Here is a 23,212-nt window from a genome sequence, read left to right on the forward strand (position 1 = left end):
ATAACCCTCTTAGGGGAACTAGTCATCTGCTCCCAATGTTTGATGAGAACAAGAGAGAACCCTCAGATAGCACACCAGCTCCAGCTTATTGGTCTGGGTGTAGAGAAATGTATCCTATGCTTCGACTGATAATCATAATAGCTAATATTACTATATTACTGACTGTGTGCCAGGTCTCATTCCAGTTTCTTTGCAAATATTCAGTTTTTTAATCCTAAGAGCCAGACACTATTCTTTTGCCTTTTAAAGCAGATGAGACTGAAGCACAAAGAGGTTGTGTCCTGTGGATGTGACACAGGCGGGTCTGGCGCTCATGCAGGCTGATTGCAGCCCCCTTGCCCTCACCCCCTACTGGGCACCATGACACCTCATAGTGGGTGAGGGCACGGAACTCCTGGCATGGAAGGAGCAGTGGGAAGCACTGAGCTGGCAGTCAGAACCCTCTGCATAGCTCTGTGACCTCTCTGTCTCCCACCTCTCCAGCCAGGACCATAACTGGACCATCTCTGGGGACCCTTGCAGCTCTGCAGCCGGAGAGGCAGGATTCAGCCTCCAGGGGCATCGTAACCAGCAGTGTGGGGCCAGGAGGTGAGACAGGTGGAGTACAGGTTCAGTCTTCTGACTTCTGACTGTGTGTCCTTGGGCAGGTCGCTTAACCTCTCTGGAAGATGGTACAATGACCCCAGCCCCTGCACATGTATTCTGGCACTGGTTCCTGTGCAGATCGGATGACATGAAGGGTGGGAAAGTCTTCCGAGTCTGTCCTGACACTGTGTAGCATCTTATCCTGTCGGTGTCATTGGAGGGCATCCCCACTCCCCTGGCACTCAGTCAGCAAGGTTCCAACCCATTCCCAGCCTTAGTCCTGGGGAATCCTTCCAAATCCATGAGCCATTTTCTAGGAGTTTGTTGGGGCCTCAATGGATTATCCACATATCCACAAAACTCCGTGGATCAAATGATTATAATGGCCACTTCTTAAAGCCATATCTAGGAATCACCACTATCCCATTTATGTCCCTGCCATTGAGATGTAATTTCCCTTATACACATGTGAAAATGGAGGCTCAGGCAATATCAAATGCACGCCCAAGTCAGACAGTGGCTAGGTAGTTGTGAACCAGGATGCCTCACACCAAAACCCATCCCCTCTTCACAAAGGAAATCTGTGGGCAAGTGTGGTTCTGACTTCTAGGCCAAGTGACTTGTTTTATGGGTTGTTGTTGTTGTTGTTGTTGTTGTTTTTTGATTGTACAACAAATAGCAATACCCTGGAGTAGGAAGGGGAAACCTACTCCAGTTATTCTTGCCTGGAAAATTCCATGAGCCAAAGAGCCTGGGGGGAAAACAATTCATGGGATTGCAAAAAGTCAGACCCAGCTGGGCCCCCTGAGCACGCATGCACGCACACAACTTACATGAAGTGTCCTTTTACTATAAAAGATTTCTGCGTTAAAAAGAATAATAATAATGGCAATTCCCTCCGCAAATGGCCAGGGGCAGTGAGCTTTGATATAAAGAACAAGTCACTGGGCTCCTCACTCCAGCCTAATGAACACCACCTCGCCCTCCACACTGGGCCATAGCTATCACCCTGCGGACACGAAGCCCTTCACCTGGACCCAGTTCTCAGGTACACGTCCTCTTCCTGGGAAACAGCTGGGCGGTGACTCCTTCCACTTTCAGTCGCTTCGCTGCTTTCATGTAGCCAAGGGCTGGATTTTGAGACAGGGACAGATCTCAGCCTGCCCTAGGGAAGAACTCCCAAAGATTCTAAGCCAGCTCACCACAGGAAGCTGGCAGCGGTGGTGGCTGTCCTGTCAGTGACCCTGGGCAAGCCAAGGCTGATGTTCCCTGCGGGTATGCGGGGGCAAGAGCTGCTTCAGGTGTGCATGGTCCGCACAGTGGGGCATTGGTGAAGTGTTCCCAGGAGGGCTTATCCACGGCTTCGATGAACATATGTGTAGCATTTAAAACTTAAATTTTCTTATTGGTTCTTCATAGATTGATGAAATTCTCTGTATTGAATCTAAAAATGTTTTTCCCCCCCACTGTGACCTCTAAAATTTTTTTTAGTATGTTTACCAAAGTTTAAATCTTTAGCATTAGAAAATAAAAACTGGTCCTTCAGCAGTGTTTTAGAAACAAGCCCTATGCAGAAGTAAAACAATTAGAATTCGGATTTCACCGGGTCTGAGTACTTTCGAAACCTACAAACCTGATAACACTGAGGCCTGAACTTAGGTAGGGGAAGCCCAGAGAATGAAAATAGAAATTGAGGAGTTTTCCCATCATCATCACTTGAAATAATGAGGGCAGTGAGGACCTGTATGTGCCCAATGCCTTTATGTCACTTGGAGGATGTGTCCCCTTTTACCTGAGAAGCCAAAGCTCAGAGAGGTAACCTGACCTGTTTAAGGTACTCAGTGTCTTAGGGGAAACTGGTTAGGTCCAGAACCCAAGCCTCTGCATTTCCACTCAAGACACACAAACAAAAACAGAAGCCAGAATAGAGTCAACAAGATTTATTACAATTCACATATTTTATAGAAAAAGGAATGTTGTATCGCATTAAGGTAGTGAGAAACAATTGTCAAATGCAAGTTTGTCCTGGTTGCTCTGTGGACACCTGGGGCAGGGTCTCCGCGACATCAGGCGCAGCAGCTGCACTTGTCCGAGGCCCCTTTGCAGATGCAGCCCTGGGCACACTTGGCGCAGCCCACGGGGCAGCGGGAGCAGCAGCCTGGGGGGAGTGAGAGTGAGAGACAACATTACGTGAAGCCACCCTTCCCAACAGCAGGCCTAGCACAAGCTGGCCCCAGGCCCTGAGGACCCTGACCTTAGGAAAGTATGCTCTATCCTAAGAAATTCATCTCTGACACTCTGAAAATTGCTCTGAGTTCAGGACAGGGCAGAAAGCCTAGAGACTGTGGTGGGGCCTTTAGGGGCAGTGAAAGGGCAGCTGCCACTCCTCAAAGGGCTTCCCAGGTGGCACTAGTGGCAAAGAACCCTCCTGCCAACGCAGGAGATGGAAGAGATGTGGACTCGATCCCTGGGTTGGGAAGATCCCCTGGAGGAGGCCATGGCAACCCACTCTGGTATCCTTGACTGGAGAATCCCATGGACAGAGGAGCTGGAAGGCTATAGCCCATCAGGGTCACAAAGAGACATGACTGAAGCGAATATACAGTGAAGTAAGTATGCACACACCCCTCAGAAACATACAGTGAAGTAAGGAAAGTGGTCAAGTTCAGAGAGGGGCAAACTGCTGCCACAGCTGTTCACCAGGGGTCAGGGAAGGACTGGGCTGCCTGTACAGCAAAGGGCTGCACGCCCAGGGCAGAGACTCTGCACCTGGTCACCAAGTTCAAGAATCTAAAGTGCCCAGGACACTGGAGGGTTCACAAGGTGACATCAGAGACAAGAGACCTGGGTTCTAGGTCTAGTTTCCATCCTTGACCCCATTCGCTGACCTCTCTCAAACTTTTTTAGCCATTGTAGAATGAGAAGTTGGAATGGAATCATCTCTCTGGCTCTTTCAGCTCAGATTCTGTTTCAGTGCTGGTGCAGGGGGTGGGGGTGATGTAGGGAAGTCTGGTCAGTCCTGCTCCCTGCTGAGCTCCGGGTCCCTCCTCAGACTCAGCCCAGACCCCAGGTTCCCAGAGGAGGCCCCGCACTCACTCTTCTTGCAGGAGGGGCATCTGCAGGCCTTGCAGGAGCAGGAAGCAGACAGGAAGGGAAAGGCCAGCGGTGAGCAGGGGGGAGGAGGAGCCACGCAGCCATCAGTAGGGCCCTCCCCCTCCTCCTGGGTCAGGACCAGCCCTGGGAGAGCTCCCCGCCACTCAGGCAGATGGAGAAGCCGCAGCTTCTCTCTTCCGGTCCCAGGAAAGTAGATCCCCTTCCCAGGGAAGGCCCCAGGTTCCAGACCCAGCCCAGGTTGACTGGGGCTGGGGGCCAGGCCTACGTCCTGAACCCCAAGAGGCACCATGTCCCCTCCTGCCATCAAGGCCCGGCAGCTCCAAGGTCTCCACCCAGCACTGGGTCCCGGTCTAGCTGTCCCCTGACCCCCTGGGTGAGGACAACAAGGACAATCTTGAGCCTCAGGACTCTCCATTCAAAATTAGAGTCTGGGAATTCCCTGTGAGTCCAGTCCTTAGGATTCCCGTGCTCTCACTGCTCAGGGCCCTGTGTTCAATCCCTGGTGGAGGAACTAAGATCCCACAAGCCGCTTGACTAGGGGGGTAAAAAAGGAAAAAAAAAATGCTCTCTCGATCCTGGCTAGGCAGAAAGCACTTCTGGGTGAACCCTGGACGTCCACTTTAGCTCAAATTCAAAATCCTCCATCGTCTAACCCCACGGAACCTCTGTCTAGTGCCTGGGAAGGGTGTATCCTAGGCCCAGAGCCAGGGGTCGCCTACTAGTGGGGCAGGAGCAGTTGGGGTCCATTTGGAGCCGAGCTGAGACCAGAGGGCAAAAGCACGCTGCAAAGAAGAGACACCCGATCAGGTGAGAGGCGTGTCGAGTCGAGGAGCCCGCTCGCTGGGTTTGTAACCGAGGAGACGGCCCGGGCGCAGAGGGCCCGCCCCGCCTGCACCCGCCCCGAGGCTCCGCGCCCGCGCCGCCCACAGCTCCCGGGGCCGGGCGGTGAGCCCCACGCGAGCCGAGCGCAAGAGTCTCCCGGTGCCCTTGGGGCCGCTGTGCACACGGAGCGCCGCCTTTGGCCCCGGCCCGCGGGGAGGGACAGTTTGCCGGGAGATACACGGTGTCCTAGCCTCCCTGCCCGCCCCCTCCCAATTTTCCCGAGGGCGGCAGCCTCCCCGCTCCCGGCTTTTTCCGGGAACCCAGCCTCTGTGTTTTCGCCGTCTTCCCCACCCCCGACCCCCGCGCTATCTCTTCGCGTTCACCACTTCCCGGAGCCAGTGCGCAACCCGAGTCTCGGGCTCACGTCCCAGGCATGGCTGGAGCTGTGTGTCGTGTTCAGAGCCTCGTGTGCAGAGCCCCGTGGTGGATGTGACCTTCACCACCAAGGCCCCGATTCCCTCTTGCCCCACCGTTCCCTGTCCTGGTCCCCGCGAAGGGCCCTAGGCAGCGTTTCTCTTAACTTTTCTCTCAAACAGCCCCAGGATCAACTCACTCAGGCCTCTGCCTCCCATCCTTCCTTTTGCTCTCCACGGCTGAATGGATGGATGGGCACGTTTTTCCAGGTGCTCTTGCCCTAAACTTTTCATGGGTTTTCCTGAACCTAGCCAGTCCACCCCATTCCAGGATGGAGGTTCCGGAAGCATAACGACCCCAAGGAAGGGAAGATCATAGCCGTGACCTCTTGGACTTCAGTCTCCCATCCCTTCTGCCATTAGCACAACAAGCCTGTCTCTAAGGAGCCTGCCAGCTCTGAATAATGAGAGGCAGGGCTCAGCATAATACGACCTCATAATTATTCACCTTTGGCAAGTAGGTGAGACAGCTGTAGTATAGATTCAGACCTCTTGACTGTGACCTGTGTGCCCTTGGGCAGGTCGCTCAAACTCTGGGCAATTGGCACATCCCTCCATCCCCTGCAAGTTCACTCTGTGATGGGTTCAGTGTAGATCAGGTGATATGAGGGTGGGCATTGAATTTGTGGTTGTCCAAATGGTGTGGAAGCGTCACACCCGACGGGGGCTGTCGCAGGGCATCCACACTCCCGCTGACAACGGATTAGTACATTTCCAATCAAACTTTAACCTCCCACCTTTCCCAAAGAGCTTGTTAGGATTCAACAAGATTCTGTCCCAATAAAGTCACTGTTAACTGAAGGATCGTAATAGACACTGTTTATTAAGACCTAGTGAGGAGCTACGGAAAAGGCAATGGCAACCCACTCCAGTACTCTTGCCTGGCAAATTCCGTGGACAGAGGAGACTGGTAGGCTGCAGTCCATGGGGTCGCTAGGAGTCGAACACGACTGAGCAACTTCACTTTCACTTTTCACTTCTATGCATTGGAGAAGGAAATGGCAACCCACTCCAGTGTTCTTGCCTGGAGAATCCCAGGGACAGGGGAGTCTGGTGGGCTGCCGTCTATGGGGTAGCACAGAGTCGGACACGACTGAAGAGACTTAGCAGCAGCAGCAGCAGTGAGGAGCTAGGCCACTCTCAATACCATGTAGAGATACAATCTCCTTTTAATAGGAAATGGAGACTTAGAGGATTTGAGAGACTCATTCAGGATAGGGGGCTTCCCTGGTGGCTCAGACGGCAAAGTGTCTGTCTGCAATGCAGGAGACCCAGGTTCGATGCTGGAGCGGGAAGATCCCCTGGAGAAGGAAGTGGCAACCCACTCTAGTACTCTTGCCTGGAAAATCCCATGGACAGAGGAGCCTGGTAGGCTGCAGTCCATGGGGTCGCTAAGAGTCGGATATGACAGCGACGTCACTTTCATACAGGATATGTGGCAGGAAGTGCCACTGCTTAAATGAACCAGCACACTGGGGTCTAGAAATCCCCTCTTCACACAGGATACCTGTGGGTGAGTGTGGTCCTGACACTTGGACCATGTGACTTGTCTTTCAAATAGCAAATCACTCCAAATGTTGTCCGGAGGGGACTAGCCACGACCATCGTTTACAAGTCACTCAGCACCTCTCTCCTTCCAAATACAGCTACAGTTTCGTAACTGCAGAATGTGGTACTGTGCAGAACGTGCGCAGGCAGACATGAAGCCCTTCATCAGGAACCAGTTTCCAGGTACACTCCCTCTTGCTGGGAAATGGCTGGGCATTACCTCCTAATTCCTAGCCACTCTGCTGGTTTCAAGTAGCCAAGGGCTGGATTTTGAAAGCAGAGTTCAGCCTGACCTAAAGGAACTTCCAATGACTTAGAGTCAACTCAACGCAGGGAGCTCTCAAGGGTAGCAGGTGTCCTGGCACTGGGCCAGGTGAGATGGATGGTTCCTGTGGGGATGTGGGGAGGGGCTACTCCAGGTATAGCTGGTCCACACAGTGGGGCACCAGTGTTTTCAGTGTTCAGCATACACCTCTGATGGAACAAATGTATAGTTTCTTTTTTAAACTGAACTATAGTTGATTTACAATATTGTGTTAGTATTGGGTGAACAAACGTGGGTTTTACTTTTTAAATTTTTCTTGTATTACTGTTCCCCATGTATTTATTCAAATTTGTTGAATCAATAATTGGACTTTGTATTTTATATCCTTGTAAATTTTTATTAGTAATTCACTTAATTTTATTTTGCCAACATTTAGGTTTGTGAAGATAGAAAATAGAAACCACAGCCAGAAAATTCACACTAGTCTTTCAGTGCAGGGAGTTTGAGAGTCCCAGGTAGGGATTTAGGTAACTAGGGGTGTGAGTCCAACTTCTTTAGAGTCTATCAAGCCTAAAATCTATGTGGAACTGAAGTTATTCAGGGCAATCAGAGGATGGAAAATGAAGACACCAACCCTTGACATGAGAATGGAGGGGACCCTGAATCTGCTCAGCACACTTAGTTTATTGGGGCCTAATGCTTTGTTCTAGTAGCCATGTCTCTATAGTTCTCATCCAGTCTCCTACACCAGCCCTGGATAGCACAAAAGCCCTTATTCCAAATGCACAGAAAAGAAAACTGAATCAGAATAGTGTCAACAACCTTTATTACCATTTACATATTTCCTAAGAAAGGGAATGTAGAGATCAAGTCAGAGTTGTATAAAAATGCAGGTTGGCCCACGTTCCTCCACTGACACCTGGGAGCAGGCTCTACCCCACATCAGGCACAGCAGCTGCACTTGTCCGAGGCCCCTTTGCAGATGCAGCCCTGGGCACACTTGGCACAGCCCACGGGGCAGCATGAGCAGCAGCCTGGGGGGAGATGGGGAAAGCAGGTGTCAGAGATGCATTTCCCAGGCACCTCTCTGCCGAACAGCAACCCTGCGGCAAAACCCTCAGACCCAGAGAACCCTGAGTGCAGAAAAGCATGCCCTAAGACAGCTTGGAGGACCTGTGGCATGAGTTCTACTACGAAATGGCTGCCTGGCTCCATCTAAGCCCAGGACAGAGCAGAAAGTTAGAAGCAGCAGTGACAGGTGGGTGCCCAGCGGCAAGAGGGCCAGCCCCTCAGAACCACGCACTCAGAACCCACTCTGGGTTCCCTCCCTCCCCCTAGCTACAGCACTCCCCACCCACCCCCTCCCTGGGTTCCCAGAGGAGGCCCGCACTCACTCTTCTTGCAGGAGGGGCATCTGCAGGCCTTGCAGGTGCAGGAGCCAGCGCAGCTGCAGGAGCTGCCTGCCAGGAAGGGAAAAGCCAGCGGTGAGCAGGGGGGAAGAGGAGCCGCTGCAGCCATCAGCAGGGCCCTCCCCCTCCTCCTGGGGCAGGACCAGCCCTGAGAGCTCCTGTCTAGCACAGAACAGACAGAAGGCTCATCCCCCCCCCCCCCCCCCCCCCCCCAACCCCCCACCACCCCGCTTCTCTGCCCTTCGGTGCAAAGGGTACTGTCTTGTATTTACCCCCAAGGATGAGCCCAGGCTCCAGTGCCCATTCAGGAAGCCTGGATGGCTCGGACCTTCTGTCTGAGCCCAGAAGAGGCAATATCTCCTCCCCAACCAGCCTAGGCAATACGGAGGCCTGGACAGAGCACTGGAGCCGACCCAGAGGCCCCGAGACACCAGGATGATGTGGGACCGGGCAGCCTTGAGCCTCAGACCTCTTGCCTCTGAAGCGGAAGACTAAGAGGAAGGGAACGCTCTAATGGAAGATGAAGTCGCTAGTTTGGGGAGAAAGCACATGCTGGGTTAACTACAGAAGCTCACCCCAAATACTCCCTCTTCTAAACCCAGGGACGCTTCTTGATATTGGGGAGGGGACATCCGAAGTCCCAGAGCCAGGGATCCCTTACCAGTGGAGCAGGAGCAGTTGGGGTCCATTCGGAGATGAGGTGAGGCCGTCCAAAGCAAGTGGCAAAGAAGAGGAACTTGGGCCGGTTGGGGACGTGTTGGAATCCAGGAACGCGCGGTTCAGTTTATACCCGGAGGAGGCGGCCCGGGCGCAGAGGCCCCGCCCCGGCCTTGCACTCCGCCCGCCCCGCTCGGTGGGTCCACGCTGTCCGCTCCGCTCCGCCCCGCTGGGCTGAGCGCACCTGGCGGCGCCCGCCGGGCGCAGGTTCAGCGAACAAGACTTCGGTCCGTGCGCAGTGCTCGGACCTCCCCCTTTGGCACGAGAACTCGCCGAGGGAGGGTGTGCCAGGTTGCTCTCGGTGTCCCAGCTTCTCTGCACCCCCTCTTCCCAATTTTCCCAAGGTAGGATGCCACCTTTGTTTCAGGATCTTCCAAGAACCCAATCATCCGTCTTTGCCACCCCAACCTGCCCCCTCCAATACCCCTCGCCGCCCGTCCCTTTGTACTCAAGTTCTCAAGTTCGTCCTTTCCGGAGCCTGTGTGCAACCCCAGCCTGTGCTCACGTCCCTGCTGAAAGGAGGCGGTGGAAAAACCAGAACATTTTCTCCCCCAGTGCTCAGAAGGCCTTTGGCCCTATTTTTCTGGCTCAATTCAAGGCGGACACTGCGCCTGGGGAGCCTCCTTAGGGTATAAACGGAAATGGCCTCAGCTTCCATCCTTCCTCCACTCTCTAGTTTGAAGGGATATATGGGCACGTTTGTCTGGGTCCTTTGCGTATCTATACAGCCTAGCCAGCCCACCTCACTCCAGAAAAGATGTTCAGAAAGTAGGATGCATCCAGAGGAGGGATTTTTTTTTAGGTGATTTTCAGACCTAGCCTTACATATCATTTTTTAATTGTTTCCCTTTCAATATTACTATTTGACAGCATTTTGTGTGTGTCACAGCTGGTTAATCTGTTGTTGTTTTTTTTAATCTTTCATCCCTCAAAATGAATCTAAAGAGGAACACTATTATTTGTGAGCCCATTAGGCTGATGGGAAGGGAAGTCACAAGGATGTTAAGTAGCTTGCCCACAGAGCTAGGAATTAGAGCCACTGGATCTGAGTCCAGTCAGCTTCCCAAAGGAAAGAGAGGGTCAAGGATCAAGTTTTCCTTTGATGTGTCTTCAATATCCAGTATCCTTGCCTGGAAAATCCCATGGATGGAGGACCCTGGTGGGCTGCAGTCCATGTGGTCACTAAGAGTAGGACACGACTGAGCGACTTCACTTTCACTTTTCACTTTCCAGCATTGGAGAAGGAAATGGCAACCCACTCCAGTGTTCTTGCCTGGAGAATCCCAGGGACGGGGGAGCCTGGTGGGCTGCCGTCTATGGGGTCGCACAGAGTCGGACATGACTGAAGTGACTTAGCAGCAGCAGCAGTCTTCAATATCAGTGTACTGCTTGAGATCTTTTAAAGAGAGATTAGGCCTCAAGCTTATCAGCTTTCCAGGCTTGTGTCATGATTTTGTCTTCAGGGACCTAGACTGTCTTTTCCTTCTCCAAGACACCACACTGGTCCAGTACATTGATGGTATGCTGATTGGAGCTAGTTGCAAAACATAGCAAGTACTCTAGGCTTATGGGTAAGACTGCAATGGCGCTAAGAAAGCCTCTGTAACAGAGGAGATCCCTTAGGGCATCTCTTAGCACTAACCCTGCCCTGAGATTAAAGTCAGTGGGAAACTACTATAACAACCCAATCAAGACTGGACTGATAAAGGCCCAGGCCCTTCAAAAATGAAGGCTTAGGGTCGCCAGATCAAGAGCCACGACCGAATGAGGTACGTGCAGGGGGCAAAGTGAACACAGAGTGGGTAGGAGAAGAAGGTCTTTATAAACGTCAGCTGTGACCATATGACTGGTTCCAGAAACAGAACTGACAACTATAACTGTTATGAGTACTTCATTAGTTTCTTACAAATATGCAGTATATATAAATATGTAAATAATGTGACATATTTGTTGTTGTTTGGTCACTAATTTGTGTCCACGACCCCATGGACCGTAGCCCGCCAGGCTCCTCTGGCCATGGGAATTTCCCAGGCAAGAATACTGGAGTGGGTTGCCATTTCCTTCTCCAGGGGGTCTTTCCTATCCAAGGATCAAACCTGCATCTCTTGCATTGGTAGGCAGATTCTCTATCCCTGAGCCACCAGGGAAGCGCATGTAATATATATATAAATAGGTAAATATATATGTATATGGCAAATATCTTTGTTTTCTTCCCTCTTTTATCCCCTTCTCATATAACATAGAATGTATTGACTGTACATTGTAGTATTTATGTGTTGTTAATATCACAGCATTTAAGTTACATGATAGCGAGTACAAAAGTGACCATCACCCAAGGACTTTGCATCCTCCTTTGAGGACAGTTTTATACATTTTCAGTTGTAGGTAAGGTAGTTGTGTTTGTGTTAGACAGAAGTATGGCCTTGTTATTGTCTTTTTTGGGAGATTAAGTATGGTTTAAGAAGTTGTATATTGTCACCCTGCTTATTTAACTTCTATGCAGAGTACATCATGAAAAATGCTGGGCTGGGGGAAGCACAAGCGGGAATCAAGATTGCCAGGAGAAATATCAATAACCTCAGATATGCAGATGACACCACCTTTATGGCAGAAAGTGAAGAGGAACTAAAAGCCTCTTGATGAAAGTCAAAGAGGAGAGTGAAAATGTTGGCTTAAAGCTCAACATTCAGAAAATGAAGATCATGGCATCTAGTCCTATCACTTCATGGGAAATAAATGGGGAAACAGTGGAAACAGTGTCAGAATTTATTTTTTGGGGGCTCCAAAATCACTGAAGATGGTGACTGCAGCCATGAAATTAAAAGACACTTACTCCTTGGAAGAAAAGTTATGATCAACCTAGATAGCATATTAAAAAGCGGAGACATTTCTTTGCCAACAAAGGTCTGTCTAGTCAAGGCTATGGTTTTTCCAGTGGTCATGGATGGATGTGAGAGTTGGACTCTAAAGAAACCTGAGTGCTGAAGAATTGATGCTTTTGAACTGTGGTGTTGGAAAAGACTCTTGAGAGTCCCTTGGACTGCAAGGAGATCCAACCAGTCCATTCTAAAGGAGATCAGTCCTGGGTGTTCTTTGGAAGGAATGATGCTAAAGCTGAAACTCCAGTACTCCAGCCACCTCATGGGAAGAGTTGACTCATTGGAAAAGACTCTGATGCTGGGAGGGATTGGGGGCAGGAGGAGAAGGGGACGACAGAGGATGAGATGGCTGGATGGCGTCACCGACTCGATGGACATGAGTTTGGGTGAATTCCGGGAGTTGGTGATGGACAGGGAGGCCTGGCGTGCTGCAGTTCATGGGGTCGCAAGGAGCTGGACACGACTGAGCGACTGAACTGTACTGAACTGAAGAAGTTGTATGGGTGATGAGTGATGGTCTATAATGGTTAATTTTATGTGCCAACATGTCTAGGCTATCATACCAAGTCCTTGATTACACACGCTAGCCTGATGTTGCTGTGAATGTGTTTCTTTGTTGTTTTTTTTTTTTTTTTTGACATGATTAACATTTAAATCAGTGTACAGAAAAGCAGATTACCCTTCATAATGTAGAAGGCCTCATCCAGTCAGTGGAGGCCTTAGAGAAAAAATGAGGTCTCTTGAAAAGGAGAGAATTGGGCCTCCAGATGGCCTTTAAACTCACGATTGCAACCAACATCAGCTCCTACTGGAATTTCCAGGCTGCTGGCTGGTCCTGCAAATTTCAGTCTTGCCAGTTTCCACAGTTACATAAGCGAATTTCTTAAATCTGGCTCTCTCTTTCTATCTACATCCTACTGGTTCTGTTTCTCTGGAGATGCTGATACCAATATATTTTAAAACTTATAAATCATTTAAATGTTAAGTAAATTACTGGTGCAAGTGTGGTAGTGGAAATCGCAGGCAATTTTCTGTATGCACCATAAGGGCAGACTGTTGTGCTCGGGGTTATAAACCCCCAGTGCTGGTCACAATTTTGTGAGAATCAGTGACTCTTTTTGGACCGCACGTCACGAGCTCAAGTGGTTGAAGACCACAGGAGATGCACCTAGGCACACCAGCACTGCTTCTGTGTCTAGAGGGTACTTGAATAGCCGCAATGTTATGAATAATAATAATGATGATAAATAGCTGACATTATAGACTGCTCACCGCATGCCAAGTAACATACTAAGTTTTTTACATGCATTAGTTCTTTAATCTCCTGAGCCATATGCTTTTGCCTAAAAAATATTTATTTATTTGGCTATGCCAGGTCATAATGGTCACATGTAGGATTCAGTTCCCTCACCAGGAATTGAACCTGGGCCCCCTGCTTTGAGGGCGCAGTCTTTGCCCCTGGACCACCAGGGCAGTCCCTGAGCCTCAAACAGTGGAGGAGACTGAGCCACAGAGAGCTAATGTCCTATGACGCAGGTTGGATTGGTACTCTTGCAGGCTGACTGCAGCATTCTGCCCCGAGCCAGGCTCCTACACCCCAACTTCCCATGACCAGCAAGGATGCTGAAAGCTGGCACAGGGGCAGCAGCGGGAAGCGCACTGAGCAAGCAGCTCTGTGACCTCTCTGGGATTCAGTTTCCCATGTGTCGGAGCACATTCAGACCTTTTCGAAAGGTCCTTCGACCTCTGAATAGTGAGAGGCAGGTTTAGCATTCAGTGACATCACGATCTACCATCTGTGGCCAGGGGGTGAGATCAGCTGTAGTATAGGTTCAAGCCTCTGACCTCTGAGCTGTGTGTCCTTGGGCAGGTTACTTAACTTCTCTGAAATTGGCACAGTCACTCCAGCCTGCACATTTACGCTCTCACTGGTTCCTGTGCAGATCAGATGACATGGTTGGGAATGTGTCCAAACGCTGTGGCAGCATCTTGTCCTGGGGGTGCTCACTGGAGGTCATCCATACTCCCTTTAGCACCAGATCAGCACATTTCCAATCCCATCCTTAACCTCCAGCCCAGAGTATTACTTCTAAACCAATGAGTCTTTCCCCAAGAGCTTGTTGGGAGCTGAAAGGATTCTCTCTCCGCGAATGTCCGTGTGGATCTAGAGATCAGAATGGCCATTGTTTATTAAGCCAGGACACCATCATTTAATCCCCACATCAAGATATAATCTCCTTTTCACAAATGGGAAAATGGGGGCTTCCCTGGTGGCTCAGTGGTGAAGAATCCCACCTGCCAGTGCAGGTTTGGTCCCTGACCCAGGAAGATTCCACAGGCCACAGAGCTAATGTGCCGCAACCATCAAGCCTGTGCTCCACAAGAGAACCCGCTGCACTGAGAAAACCATGCACCACCACCCCTAGAGAGCAGCCCCAGCTCCACTAGAGAGGAACCCACGAGGCAACAAAGACCCAGCGCAGCCAAAAGGAAAGAAATATGTGTGTGTGTATATATATATATATATATATATATATATATATATATTTTTTTTTTTTTAATATGGAGAAGGCAGTTGGAGAATGGAGACTCAGTTGTTGAGTAACTTGCCCAGGGCTTACCACCTGTGGCAAAATAGGCTGTGAACTGCAACACCCATGGCCTCAGCACAGGCTGACTCCTGGGATCCCCTCTTTACCTAGGGCACCTGTGAACAAGTGTAGTCTTGACTTCGGGGCCACATGACTTGCCTTTCCCTTTTATTTGACATCAAATAGCAATTCTGTCTGCAAGCAGCCAGGGGGGACTAACCGTTGGCATTAATTACAAGTCACTGGGCACCTCAGTCCTGCCTAATAAACACCACCACACCCTCCGAACTGCCATCACCTAGCTCTGGCAGACATGAAATACTCTCATCTGGATCCAATTCTCAGGCATCCGCCCTCTTCATGGGAAATGGCTGGGTAATTCCCTCCGAATCCCTGGTTACTTTGCTGTTTTCAGGTAGCCGAGGGCTGGATTTTGGAGGGACCAGTTTCAGCCTGAGCAATGGAACAGCTTCCAAAGACTGAGTGCCAAGCCCTAGCAGGGAGCCCTCAGGGCAGTGGGTCTGTTGTGAGTGGCACTGGGCAAGTCAAGTGTCTGTTCCCTGTGTGGATGCCAGGGGTGGGAAGGCAGTGCTGTGCAAGGTGTGTGGGGTCCACACCCTGGGGCTATTTTACGGTGTTTCCGGTTGCTCTTGGACACCTGATGAATGTATGCGCAGCACCCCTTTTGTTTTGTTTTGTTTTGTTTTTTGATTGCACTTGGTCTTAGTTGCAGCATGCAAGATCTTTAGTTATGGCATGTGGGGTCTAGGTGCACCACCAGGGATGGAACCCCAGCCCCCTGCATTGGGATTGCAAAGTCTTAGCCACTGGACCAGGGAAGTCCCCCTGTGAAGTATTTTAAAATCTGATTTTGTTTGTTCTTCATATAGTGATTGAAATGATGTGTGTTGAATCTAGAAGTATGGGCTCTGTGTTGTTCCTTTATGGCATTTTTATAGTAATTATAATATATATATATTATAGTATAGTATTATAGTAATGATTATTATTATTTTTACCAATGTTTAGATCTGTGATGGATGGGAAGTAAAACATGATCCTTCACCACAGGGATTTATTTTAGAAGCCCCATTTATATTCAAGCAGGTTTTAGTCACTTTCAAGCCTAAAACCCAAGAGGAACGGAAACTGAACAGGGAAACCATACAGAATGAAAATTCTAGATTGAGCAGCTTCTGTGCCACCAACCCTTGACTTGAAAATAGATAGGACTCCACATGTGCCCAGTGTCCTGTGGCATCTGCCCTCAGGCACTTCCATTTCACAGAAGATGGAGCTCAGTGCCGAAATGTGGCTTGAACAAGGCACTAGGTTTGTCAGGCGTTAACATTTCCATCCAGAAACCAAGTCTTTGTACTTCTAGCCCAATCCCTCACCGAAGCCCTGGTCAAGTCAAAGAAAACAGTCAGAATAAAGCCAACCACTTTTATTATCATTCTTGTATTTTATAGGAAAAAAAAAAAAGAGGGATGTAACAAACGGGTCAGGTTGTACTTAAAAAAAAAAAAAATGTGCAGGTTTGTACATGTTGTTCTATTTACACCGAGGAGCAGGCTCTCCCCGACTTCAGGCACAGCAGCTGCACTTGTCCGAGGCCCCTTTGCAGACGCAGCCCTGGGCACACTTGGCACAGCCCACGGGGCAGCAGGAACAGCAGCCTGGGGGAGGGAAGGGGGCGGCACTGATGAGCCCGAGGGGCAGCGGATTAAGAAGGGTTCCCGCCCTTTCCGGTGGAGGCGCCACCATCCCAGGGGAAGGGGCACACACTGCCCGATTTAAATTCCCCTCCAGGGCTGTGGGGGCTTCCCCGGTGGCTCAGACGGTAACGAATCCTCCTGCAAGGGCGGGGGGTGTGGTGCTGGGCGCGGGGAGTGCGGCGCGTGAGGGGTAGACAGAGAGAAAATCCCACTTACTCTTCTTGCAGGAGGCGCACTTGCAATCTTTGCATTTGCAGGAGCCGGCGCACGTGCAGGATTCACCTGCCAGGAGAAAGATGCAAGAACGGGCCCTGGAGAACCGAACGCGGGCATGCGGGCTGGCAGCCCGAGTTTGAGTCCCAGTTCCACAACCGATTCGTGGGAACCTGGGCGAGCCACGAACACGAATTGCCTTATCGGTCAAACGGGGTCTCCTAGTTGAACTCAGAGGAGAGGAGGGTACATGGAAACCCTTTCGAAAGGGCAAACAGTGCCCTGAAAGTGAGTGATGAGGAGTCAGAGACTCTCCTCTAGCTCTGCGATGGCCACCCAGCCCCAAACCAGAGGTCCTTACCCGCGGTGCAGGAGCAGTTGGGATCCATGGCGAGCTGAAGCGGAGGCTGGGGTCGGGAAACGGCTGAGCAAAGGATGGCGAGGATGCCGAAGGGGCGTGCTGGAGCGGAGCGGGCGGTGGGCTGCCTTTATAGCGGAAAGGAGCTGGGGCGAGTGCAAAAACCCTCCGGGGCCGGGCGCTGCCTGCACCCGCCCCGCGCTGAGTCACTGGCGGGCCGCGCGGCTCACCGAGCTGTGCACACGGGCCACCAGGCATCAGTTCCCAGAAGCCGCCCTTCGTGCGCCGGGGCGATGGAGGGAAGGGCCGGGCGCAGAGCGGGGAACACCGCGTGCAGGGCGGCCCGGGCCGTGCGCCGAGCCCCCTGCCCCTGCCCTCTCCGTGTGCAGCTTCCGCCACCGCCTGCCCCTCCCCCAGCTCTCCCGCCCCTCCCCTCCCCCTGCCCCCTGCTCTGTACCCTGTGCTTGCCGGGCCTGAGTAGTTAGAGAGTTGATCCTGAGGACCCTGTTCAGTTCAGTTCAGTTCAATCGCACAGTCGTGTTCGACCTTTGCGACCCCGTGCACTACAGCACTCCAAGCCTCCCTGTCCATCACCAACTCCCAGAGTTTACTCAAATTCATGTCCATCGAGTCAGTGATGCCATCCAGCTCGGGTGGAAAAAAAGGTTGGAACTCAGGACAGATTACAGAAAACTTTTTGTACCTGTCAAGACTCAAAACGTGTACATTCCCACTGAATCCATGGGATGATTACTGATGTTGTCCTGTAGATGCCGTGGGGGAGGCAGTAAGCCTGTTATGTAGGAGCTCTCATTTAATCCTCCATTAACCCTGTGAGGTAAGGGCTAGTCATCATTCGCATTTTAGAGTATGGAGGCCCAGAGAGGTTAAGTAACTTTGCCAAGGTCACAGAGCTAGTGAGTGGCAGAGCATGGTGATTCAAATCAGTGGGCCCAACAGATGCTGAAGTCCCTCTAAGGGCAGACATCACCACCAGGGCAGACCAAGGATCAAGAAGCCACAAGCTTTGTGCTCAGGAAACTCAGAGTCATGCGGGCAGCCTCAGTGGGGCATGGGGAAAAAGTAATGCCAGGGTCGTGGCTAGGATGGGGGCAGGGGGAGCAGAGTTGGGAGACCCAGCCCAACCTGGGAGGAGATGGGCAAGCACCTTGGGCTTGAGGGTGAGAAAGTCCTCTCCAGGCAGGGGAGGAAGAAGGAGTTGTATGCCAGGGCCTGCAAGAAGCAACCGGATGGAAAGTTGGGACATTGGGAAGGGAAAACACCACAAGAAACTTCTTCCCCAGTGGATGCAGAGGGAAAGCGGGGAGGTGGTGTCCAAATTCCTCTCTGCGGAGACACATCCTGCTCCCTTGCTGGCACATGTCTGAATACTAAGCAACGGATCTTAGATCATCCGGTCCAGAGCGAGTCATCGGAGGACCAGGTTACTGGAACGTTCCTGGCGGGCTTAGAGGATCCTATTTGCTGCAGTGGGGAGTTCAGTGAGGCAGTGGGCAGAGGACAGGCTGTCCTCAGAGGATTTACTGTAAAGTCCTGTGGAAATATCTTCACAGCTCAGCTCAAACATCACTTCCTGCTGGGAGCCTGTCCTGACCCTAGCACCTAGGTGAGCTAGGTACTAGCTGACCTAGCCTGTGGAACATGCTGGTAAACAGCCTGTTCTTTTCCTTCCTGGTGCTTCCTGTGTCTGTAATGTGTTGGAACGTGTGTGATTCTAGGATCCGTGTCTGGGTCCCTCCACCCTTGCCTCCCCTGAAAACACCAAAAGAACTCACTGCCCCTAATATGTGTCTACGGCACTTAGCCCAGGGTCAAGTTTACAGTAGGCACTTAATAAATATTTGTCAAATCAGTTAATGAGGGTAAATCCATCCATGTGTCCTCCCTTCCCAGCCTCTCTTCCCCCCAGCATTAGGGCTGATTACAAAATGAAAGTAAAAAAAGCTGTTTTCACCACTCTGGGACCTGTGTGGTCACTCAGAAATGCCAAGCAGGGCAGGAAAGTTGAACTGTCAGAAGGACTTAATTTTAATACTCACTGAACCACTCACAGGCTAAGTGACCTTGGGGCTGTTATGGGCCGGGGTCCCCACGCCCCACCCCAAGCATCAGTTTACTCATCTGTCAAATGATTAGATTGTACTAGAACTGGAGGCTCACATGCAAACACCCTCTGATTTGAGAGCCAAGGTCTCAGAAATGTCACTGTCGGGCAGCCCCATGGACCAAGAGCATGGAAGGGCTGCTGTTTGGATGGTGGGTAGATTTTGTTGTTAGTTACATGCGCATTACATTTGCATTATATGCAAAATTCCAGGTCTCTAATAAGCCAGATGGTCACTTGCCCACTCAGGGGAAACAGTCCGACACTGTGAGGAAGACAATAAAGCTTGTTTTGGCCCCGAAAAGTGTTGAATCAAGCCCTGGGTTTGGGCCAGCTGTGTTGGCAGTAAAATTTGTTTTCAGGTCGAAGCTGTCTCGCTTGAGTTATTTTGACTCTGTGAGGGAAGGGATGACCAATCAACAAAGGTCAAGGGCAGCCCAGGCCCAGCTTTGCTCATCTCTGTACTCCTGAAAGCCTCATTGTGTTGGGGAGACAGGGGTGGAGAGGAAGAGTGCCTGCCCTCCTCACGTGGTAGGAAGTGAGGAAAATGAAGCCAAGCAGTGTAAAATGAGGAGTGTTAAATGCAGACTTGGTGTGAGTCATCAGTGTGAGGCAATGGTGTGGCCTCAGCCTGCATTAATTGTACTATGCCATCTAGAATGAAGCGTACTTCTACTGCTGAGTCATTCATTCATCCTTCCCCTATGACAGTATCCTTAGCCTTCCTTTGTAGAATTGCTCTTTCCTACGCTTAGTCCATATGATTTGGATGGAGTAGGCCCCATCTGTGGGCTCTCAGGACATTCTCTCTTCCTGGCCACAGTGACTGACTCTGATTGGATCACGTAGTCATGAACCAGAGAGAATCAATGAAACTCCTGCTGGAAATGCTGGGAGAACGATTGATATTCTTTCCATCTAGATTTGAACCTAGAAGGATGTGAAGCTGAGTTTCTAAAGCCTTTGATCCATGAGAAGGAGTCAAGAATAAGTTCATTGTAAAGGAGATGGAGACTGATGATACCACTGGAGCACCTGGATCCAGCCAAGCCTGAAGCCACTGTGAGTCCAAAATTTCCTTTTTTGGTTTAAATCCTTCTGGAAATAAGATTCCTAACTGGCATAGTTGGGCACACCATCCTGAGGGCTGTGTTCATGGCTGGACTTTAGTAGTCCAGAAGAAAGTTAATAACAAAAATCCTAAGACTCAAAACCCTATCATGTGAGTAACAGCTGAGAGGGATGGGTAGTTTCAGTCTGCAAGAAAACAGTTACCTTCAGATATGTGGACAGTGGTTGCTCCAATTATCTGTAGCTGTGCAATAAACCAGGCTTCCTTGGTGGCCTAGAGGGTAAAGAATCTGCCTACAATGCAGGAGACCCAGGTTCTATCCCTGGATCGGGAAGATCCCCTGGAGAAGGTAATAGCAACCCACTCCAGTATTCTTCCCTGAATTGTCCCATGGACTGAAGTGCCTGGTGGGCTACAGTCCATGGAGTCACAAAGAGTTGGACACGACTGAGTGAGTAACTTCGATTTGTGCAACTAATCACCCAAAACTTTGCAAGTTAAGACAAGAACCAATTTATTCTCTTTCTTGGTTTTGTGGGTCAGGAATTTGCGAAGAGCTCATTTGGGTGATTCTTTTGTTTCGTGTGTCACTGTCTGAGGTCACTTGGTGGCATTCAGTCGGTGGACGGGCTGGTCTGGCGCCCACTCACGTGTCTGGCACCCTCACAGACAGGGCTAGAGGGCTGAACTCAGCAGGAATTAGAGACCAGAGCGCCCTCTTGTGGTCTCTTCAGCATGTGGCCACAGGGCAATTAGGTTTCTTACGTTTGGCTCTGGGCACCAAGGGTGAATGTCCCAAGAGACTGGAGCGGCATCTGTGAGTCTCTTAAGCCCTGAGTCCTGAAACTAGCACAGGTCACTTTCACCACATTTGATTGGTCAAGAAGCCACAGATTTGAGGGGAAAGGATGAGGACCCCTGGTCTTGATGGGAGGAATGAACGTTTGCAGTTATCTCCAATCTGCCGTAGTCGTCATGGGGCATAATATTGAGCACCTACTATGCATCAGAACACTCTGAGCTGACTTCACTGAGACCTCAGCTGTTAGTCTCTCCATTTTACAAACGCGCCGCTGAAGAGCTGTACAGTGGCCAGCTCTGGGTCACACAGCCGGAAGTGGCAGTGTGGGGATTTGAACCCAGGACTCTCTGACTCCACAACTACGTGTTTATGCCACACTGAAAAGAAGAAATTAGACTTGTGCTCTAAGGGCAGCAGAACCAGGAATAAGGATTCTCTTCTGGGCAGGAAAAGGCCTCTCTGGCATTAGAGCTGGTGATGACGACAGGATGGCCTGGGGAGGGTTTCCTGTTACCGTGGGAGCAGGGACAGAGGCTGGGGGATTCTGACAGATTAGCTGGTGGGATAGAAACAACATATTTCTCGTGAGAGGATCGTCAACATTATGGAGGTGATGAACTGGCCCACCTCTACAAGGCTTTCCTTCAGGTCACCGATGCCCTCTGTCACCACCGTCACAACCCGCTTATCCAAGACACCCTCACATATATATATATGTATATTATATGCACACACACATATATTTAGTTTAAATTTGCCTTTTAATGTGATTAGCATTATACTACATGTACATCTTGTTTTTTCCCCCCACTAAACGATAAGTTGTGGTGGTCTTTCCATAGCAGTACCCAGTATAGCATTCTTTTTATTAGAGGTTCATATGACCAATTTTATACTTCCCTCTGAAGATTATTTAGCTTGTTTTGAGGCTTCTGTGGATACCAACAATGGGCACATTGTTGGTGCCCATTCTGGCCCATCCCTTCCCGGGTTGAAGGCATGTGCATTTTAAATTTGAGTAACTACTGTTAAAATACCCTCCAAGATTCTGCTTTTGATTCATTTGGGTATATACCCAGAAGTGGAACTGCTGGTCATAAGATAATTCTATTTTTATTTTTTTGAGGAACCTTCATCTTACATTTTCTCCAGTGCTGCACAAGGGTTCCAATTTCTCCACATCCTTATCGACAGTTGCTATTTTCTGGGTGGTGCTTGTAGTTTCTTTTTTGTTTTTTTGATAGTAGTGTCATCTGCTATAGTCTGAATGTTTGTGTCCCCTGGAGCCTTTGAGAGGTGCTAAGTTCATGAGGGTGGAGCTCTCATGAACAGGATTAGTGCTTCTATAAAAGAAACCCCACAGAGCTCCTAGTCCTTTCCACCATGTGAAGATGCGATAAGAAGCCTTTGACCCAGAAAAGGGGCTGCACCCAACCATGCTGGCCCCCTAATCTCAGACTTCTAGCCTCTCAAACTGTGAGAAACAGATTTCTGCTGTTTGTAAGCTGCCCAGTCTATAGTATTTTGTTATACCAGTCCAAAGGGACAGACCCCCTCCTAGTGGGTATGAAGTGATTTAGCTTTGTTTTGATGCTTTTTGTAACACAGAGCAAGCCAGAAGCAGAGGAAACAAGCTTGAGTAGGTTTTAGGCAGACAGCCTGGGTTCAAATCCTGCCTCTGCTACCTTCGAGCTTCATTGCTAAGTTGTATCCAACTCTTTTGCAACCCCATGGACTATAGCCCGCCAGGCTCCTCTGTCTATGGGATTTCCAAGGCAAGAATTCCCTTCTCCAGGGGATCTTCTCAACCCAGGAATCGGACCCATCACCTGCTTTGGCAAGCAGATTCTTTACTACTGAGCCACCAGGAAAGTCCACCATCTTTTAGTTTTGTGAATGATGCTAACGCTGAAACTCCAGTACTTTGGCCACCTCATGCGAAGAGTTGACTCATTGGAAAAGACCCTGATGGTCGGAGGGATTGGGGGCAGGAGGAGAAGGGGACGACAGAGGATGAGATGGTTGGATGGTATCACTGACTCAACGGACATGAGTCTGAGTGAACTCCAGGAGTTGGTGTTGGACAGGGAGGCCTGGCGTGCTGCGATTCACGGGGTCGCAAAGAGTCGGACACGACTGAGCGACTGAATTGAACTGAAACACAGGACAGCAGGCTCAAAATGGAGTTGCTTATGCTAAGCTCCATGTCACCAGAGACTTTGGCTCTCCAGAAATGGAATCTTTAAACATTCAGGAATCACCTGATCAGCACTAATTGGGTAATCTTCATGAGAAAGCCCTGCCACTCCCTGAAGGAAAGTAACTGCAATAACCAACCAGCTTTTCTGCCTGTTATAACTTCTTTGTGTCTTGCTGGCTATAAAAGTCTTCCATTTTGTGCAGTTCCTCAGAGCTCCTATCTATCTGCTACATTCAATGCTGCCCAGTTTGAATAGGTATTTGCTCAAATCAACTCTTAAAAATGTTAATATGCCTCAGTTTATCTTTCAACAGACCACAA

The 23,212-nt window shown here is 50.2% G+C and overlaps 4 protein-coding genes across 4 annotated transcripts in view; 1 reads left to right on the forward strand and 3 right to left on the reverse strand.

Annotated features, from left to right (window-relative positions):
- Window positions 1–2,510: 2,510 nt before the first annotated feature.
- On the reverse strand, window positions 2,511–4,520 carry MT1B (Metallothionein-1B). Its single transcript, XM_042231641.1, has 2 exons — window positions 3,682–4,520; window positions 2,511–2,743 (listed from the first exon to the last, which is right to left on the reverse strand). Exons 1-2 carry the CDS (start codon window positions 4,112–4,114, stop codon window positions 2,652–2,654), a joined length of 525 nt encoding a protein of 174 aa, XP_042087575.1. The 5' UTR covers window positions 4,115–4,520; the 3' UTR covers window positions 2,511–2,651.
- Window positions 4,521–7,616: 3,096 nt separating this feature from the next.
- Window positions 7,617–8,975, reverse strand: LOC101117691 (metallothionein-1C-like). The gene is made up of 3 exons (XM_004014998.5): window positions 8,878–8,975; window positions 8,202–8,267; window positions 7,617–7,841 (listed from the first exon to the last, which is right to left on the reverse strand). Exons 1-3 carry the CDS (start codon window positions 8,903–8,905, stop codon window positions 7,750–7,752), a joined length of 186 nt encoding a protein of 61 aa, XP_004015047.1. The 5' UTR covers window positions 8,906–8,975; the 3' UTR covers window positions 7,617–7,749.
- A 6,860-nt stretch (window positions 8,976–15,835) lies between these two features.
- LOC101117955 (metallothionein-2) lies at window positions 15,836–16,796 on the reverse strand. The gene is made up of 3 exons (XM_004014999.4): window positions 16,696–16,796; window positions 16,338–16,403; window positions 15,836–16,082 (listed from the first exon to the last, which is right to left on the reverse strand). Exons 1-3 carry the CDS (start codon window positions 16,721–16,723, stop codon window positions 15,991–15,993), a joined length of 186 nt encoding a protein of 61 aa, XP_004015048.1. The 5' UTR covers window positions 16,724–16,796; the 3' UTR covers window positions 15,836–15,990.
- Window positions 16,797–19,361: 2,565 nt separating this feature from the next.
- The window catches only part of BBS2 (Bardet-Biedl syndrome 2), a 109,697-nt gene continuing 105,846 nt past the window's right edge, over window positions 19,362–23,212 (forward strand). Inside the window, exon 1 of the mRNA XM_042231642.2 lies at window positions 19,362–19,879. Coding sequence (XP_042087576.1) covers window positions 19,835–19,879 — 45 coding nt within the window. The 5' untranslated portion in view covers window positions 19,362–19,834. The remainder of the gene's footprint in view (window positions 19,880–23,212) is intronic.

The sequence above is a fragment of the Ovis aries genome, chromosome 14, assembly GCF_016772045.2.
Source record: "Ovis aries strain OAR_USU_Benz2616 breed Rambouillet chromosome 14, ARS-UI_Ramb_v3.0, whole genome shotgun sequence".
In the NCBI taxonomy this organism is placed as follows: domain Eukaryota; kingdom Metazoa; phylum Chordata; class Mammalia; order Artiodactyla; family Bovidae; genus Ovis; species Ovis aries.

Excerpts from the sequence above, each read along its gene's own strand:
- LOC101117955 (XM_004014999.4), bottom strand. The coding sequence starts at position 16,723 with ATGGATCCCAACTGCTCCTGCACCGCGG. Across the intron at positions 16,404-16,695 it reads CAACTGCTCCTGCACCGCGG|GTGAATCCTGCACGTGCGCC; the intron begins GTAAGGACCTCT and ends TTCTCCTGGCAG. Across the intron at positions 16,083-16,337 it reads GTGCGCCTCCTGCAAGAAGA|GCTGCTGTTCCTGCTGCCCC; the intron begins GTAAGTGGGATT and ends TCCCTCCCCCAG.
- LOC101117691 (XM_004014998.5), bottom strand. The coding sequence starts at position 8,905 with ATGGACCCCAACTGCTCCTGCTCCACTG. Across the intron at positions 8,268-8,877 it reads CAACTGCTCCTGCTCCACTG|GCAGCTCCTGCAGCTGCGCT; the intron begins GTAAGGGATCCC and ends CCTTCCTGGCAG. Across the intron at positions 7,842-8,201 it reads ATGCCCCTCCTGCAAGAAGA|GCTGCTGCTCATGCTGCCCC; the intron begins GTGAGTGCGGGC and ends ATCTCCCCCCAG.
- MT1B (XM_042231641.1), bottom strand. The coding sequence starts at position 4,114 with ATGGAGAGTCCTGAGGCTCAAGATTGTCCTTGTTGTCCTCACCCAGGG. Across the intron at positions 2,744-3,681 it reads ATGCCCCTCCTGCAAGAAGA|GCTGCTGCTCCCGCTGCCCC; the intron begins GTGAGTGCGGGG and ends CACTCCCCCCAG.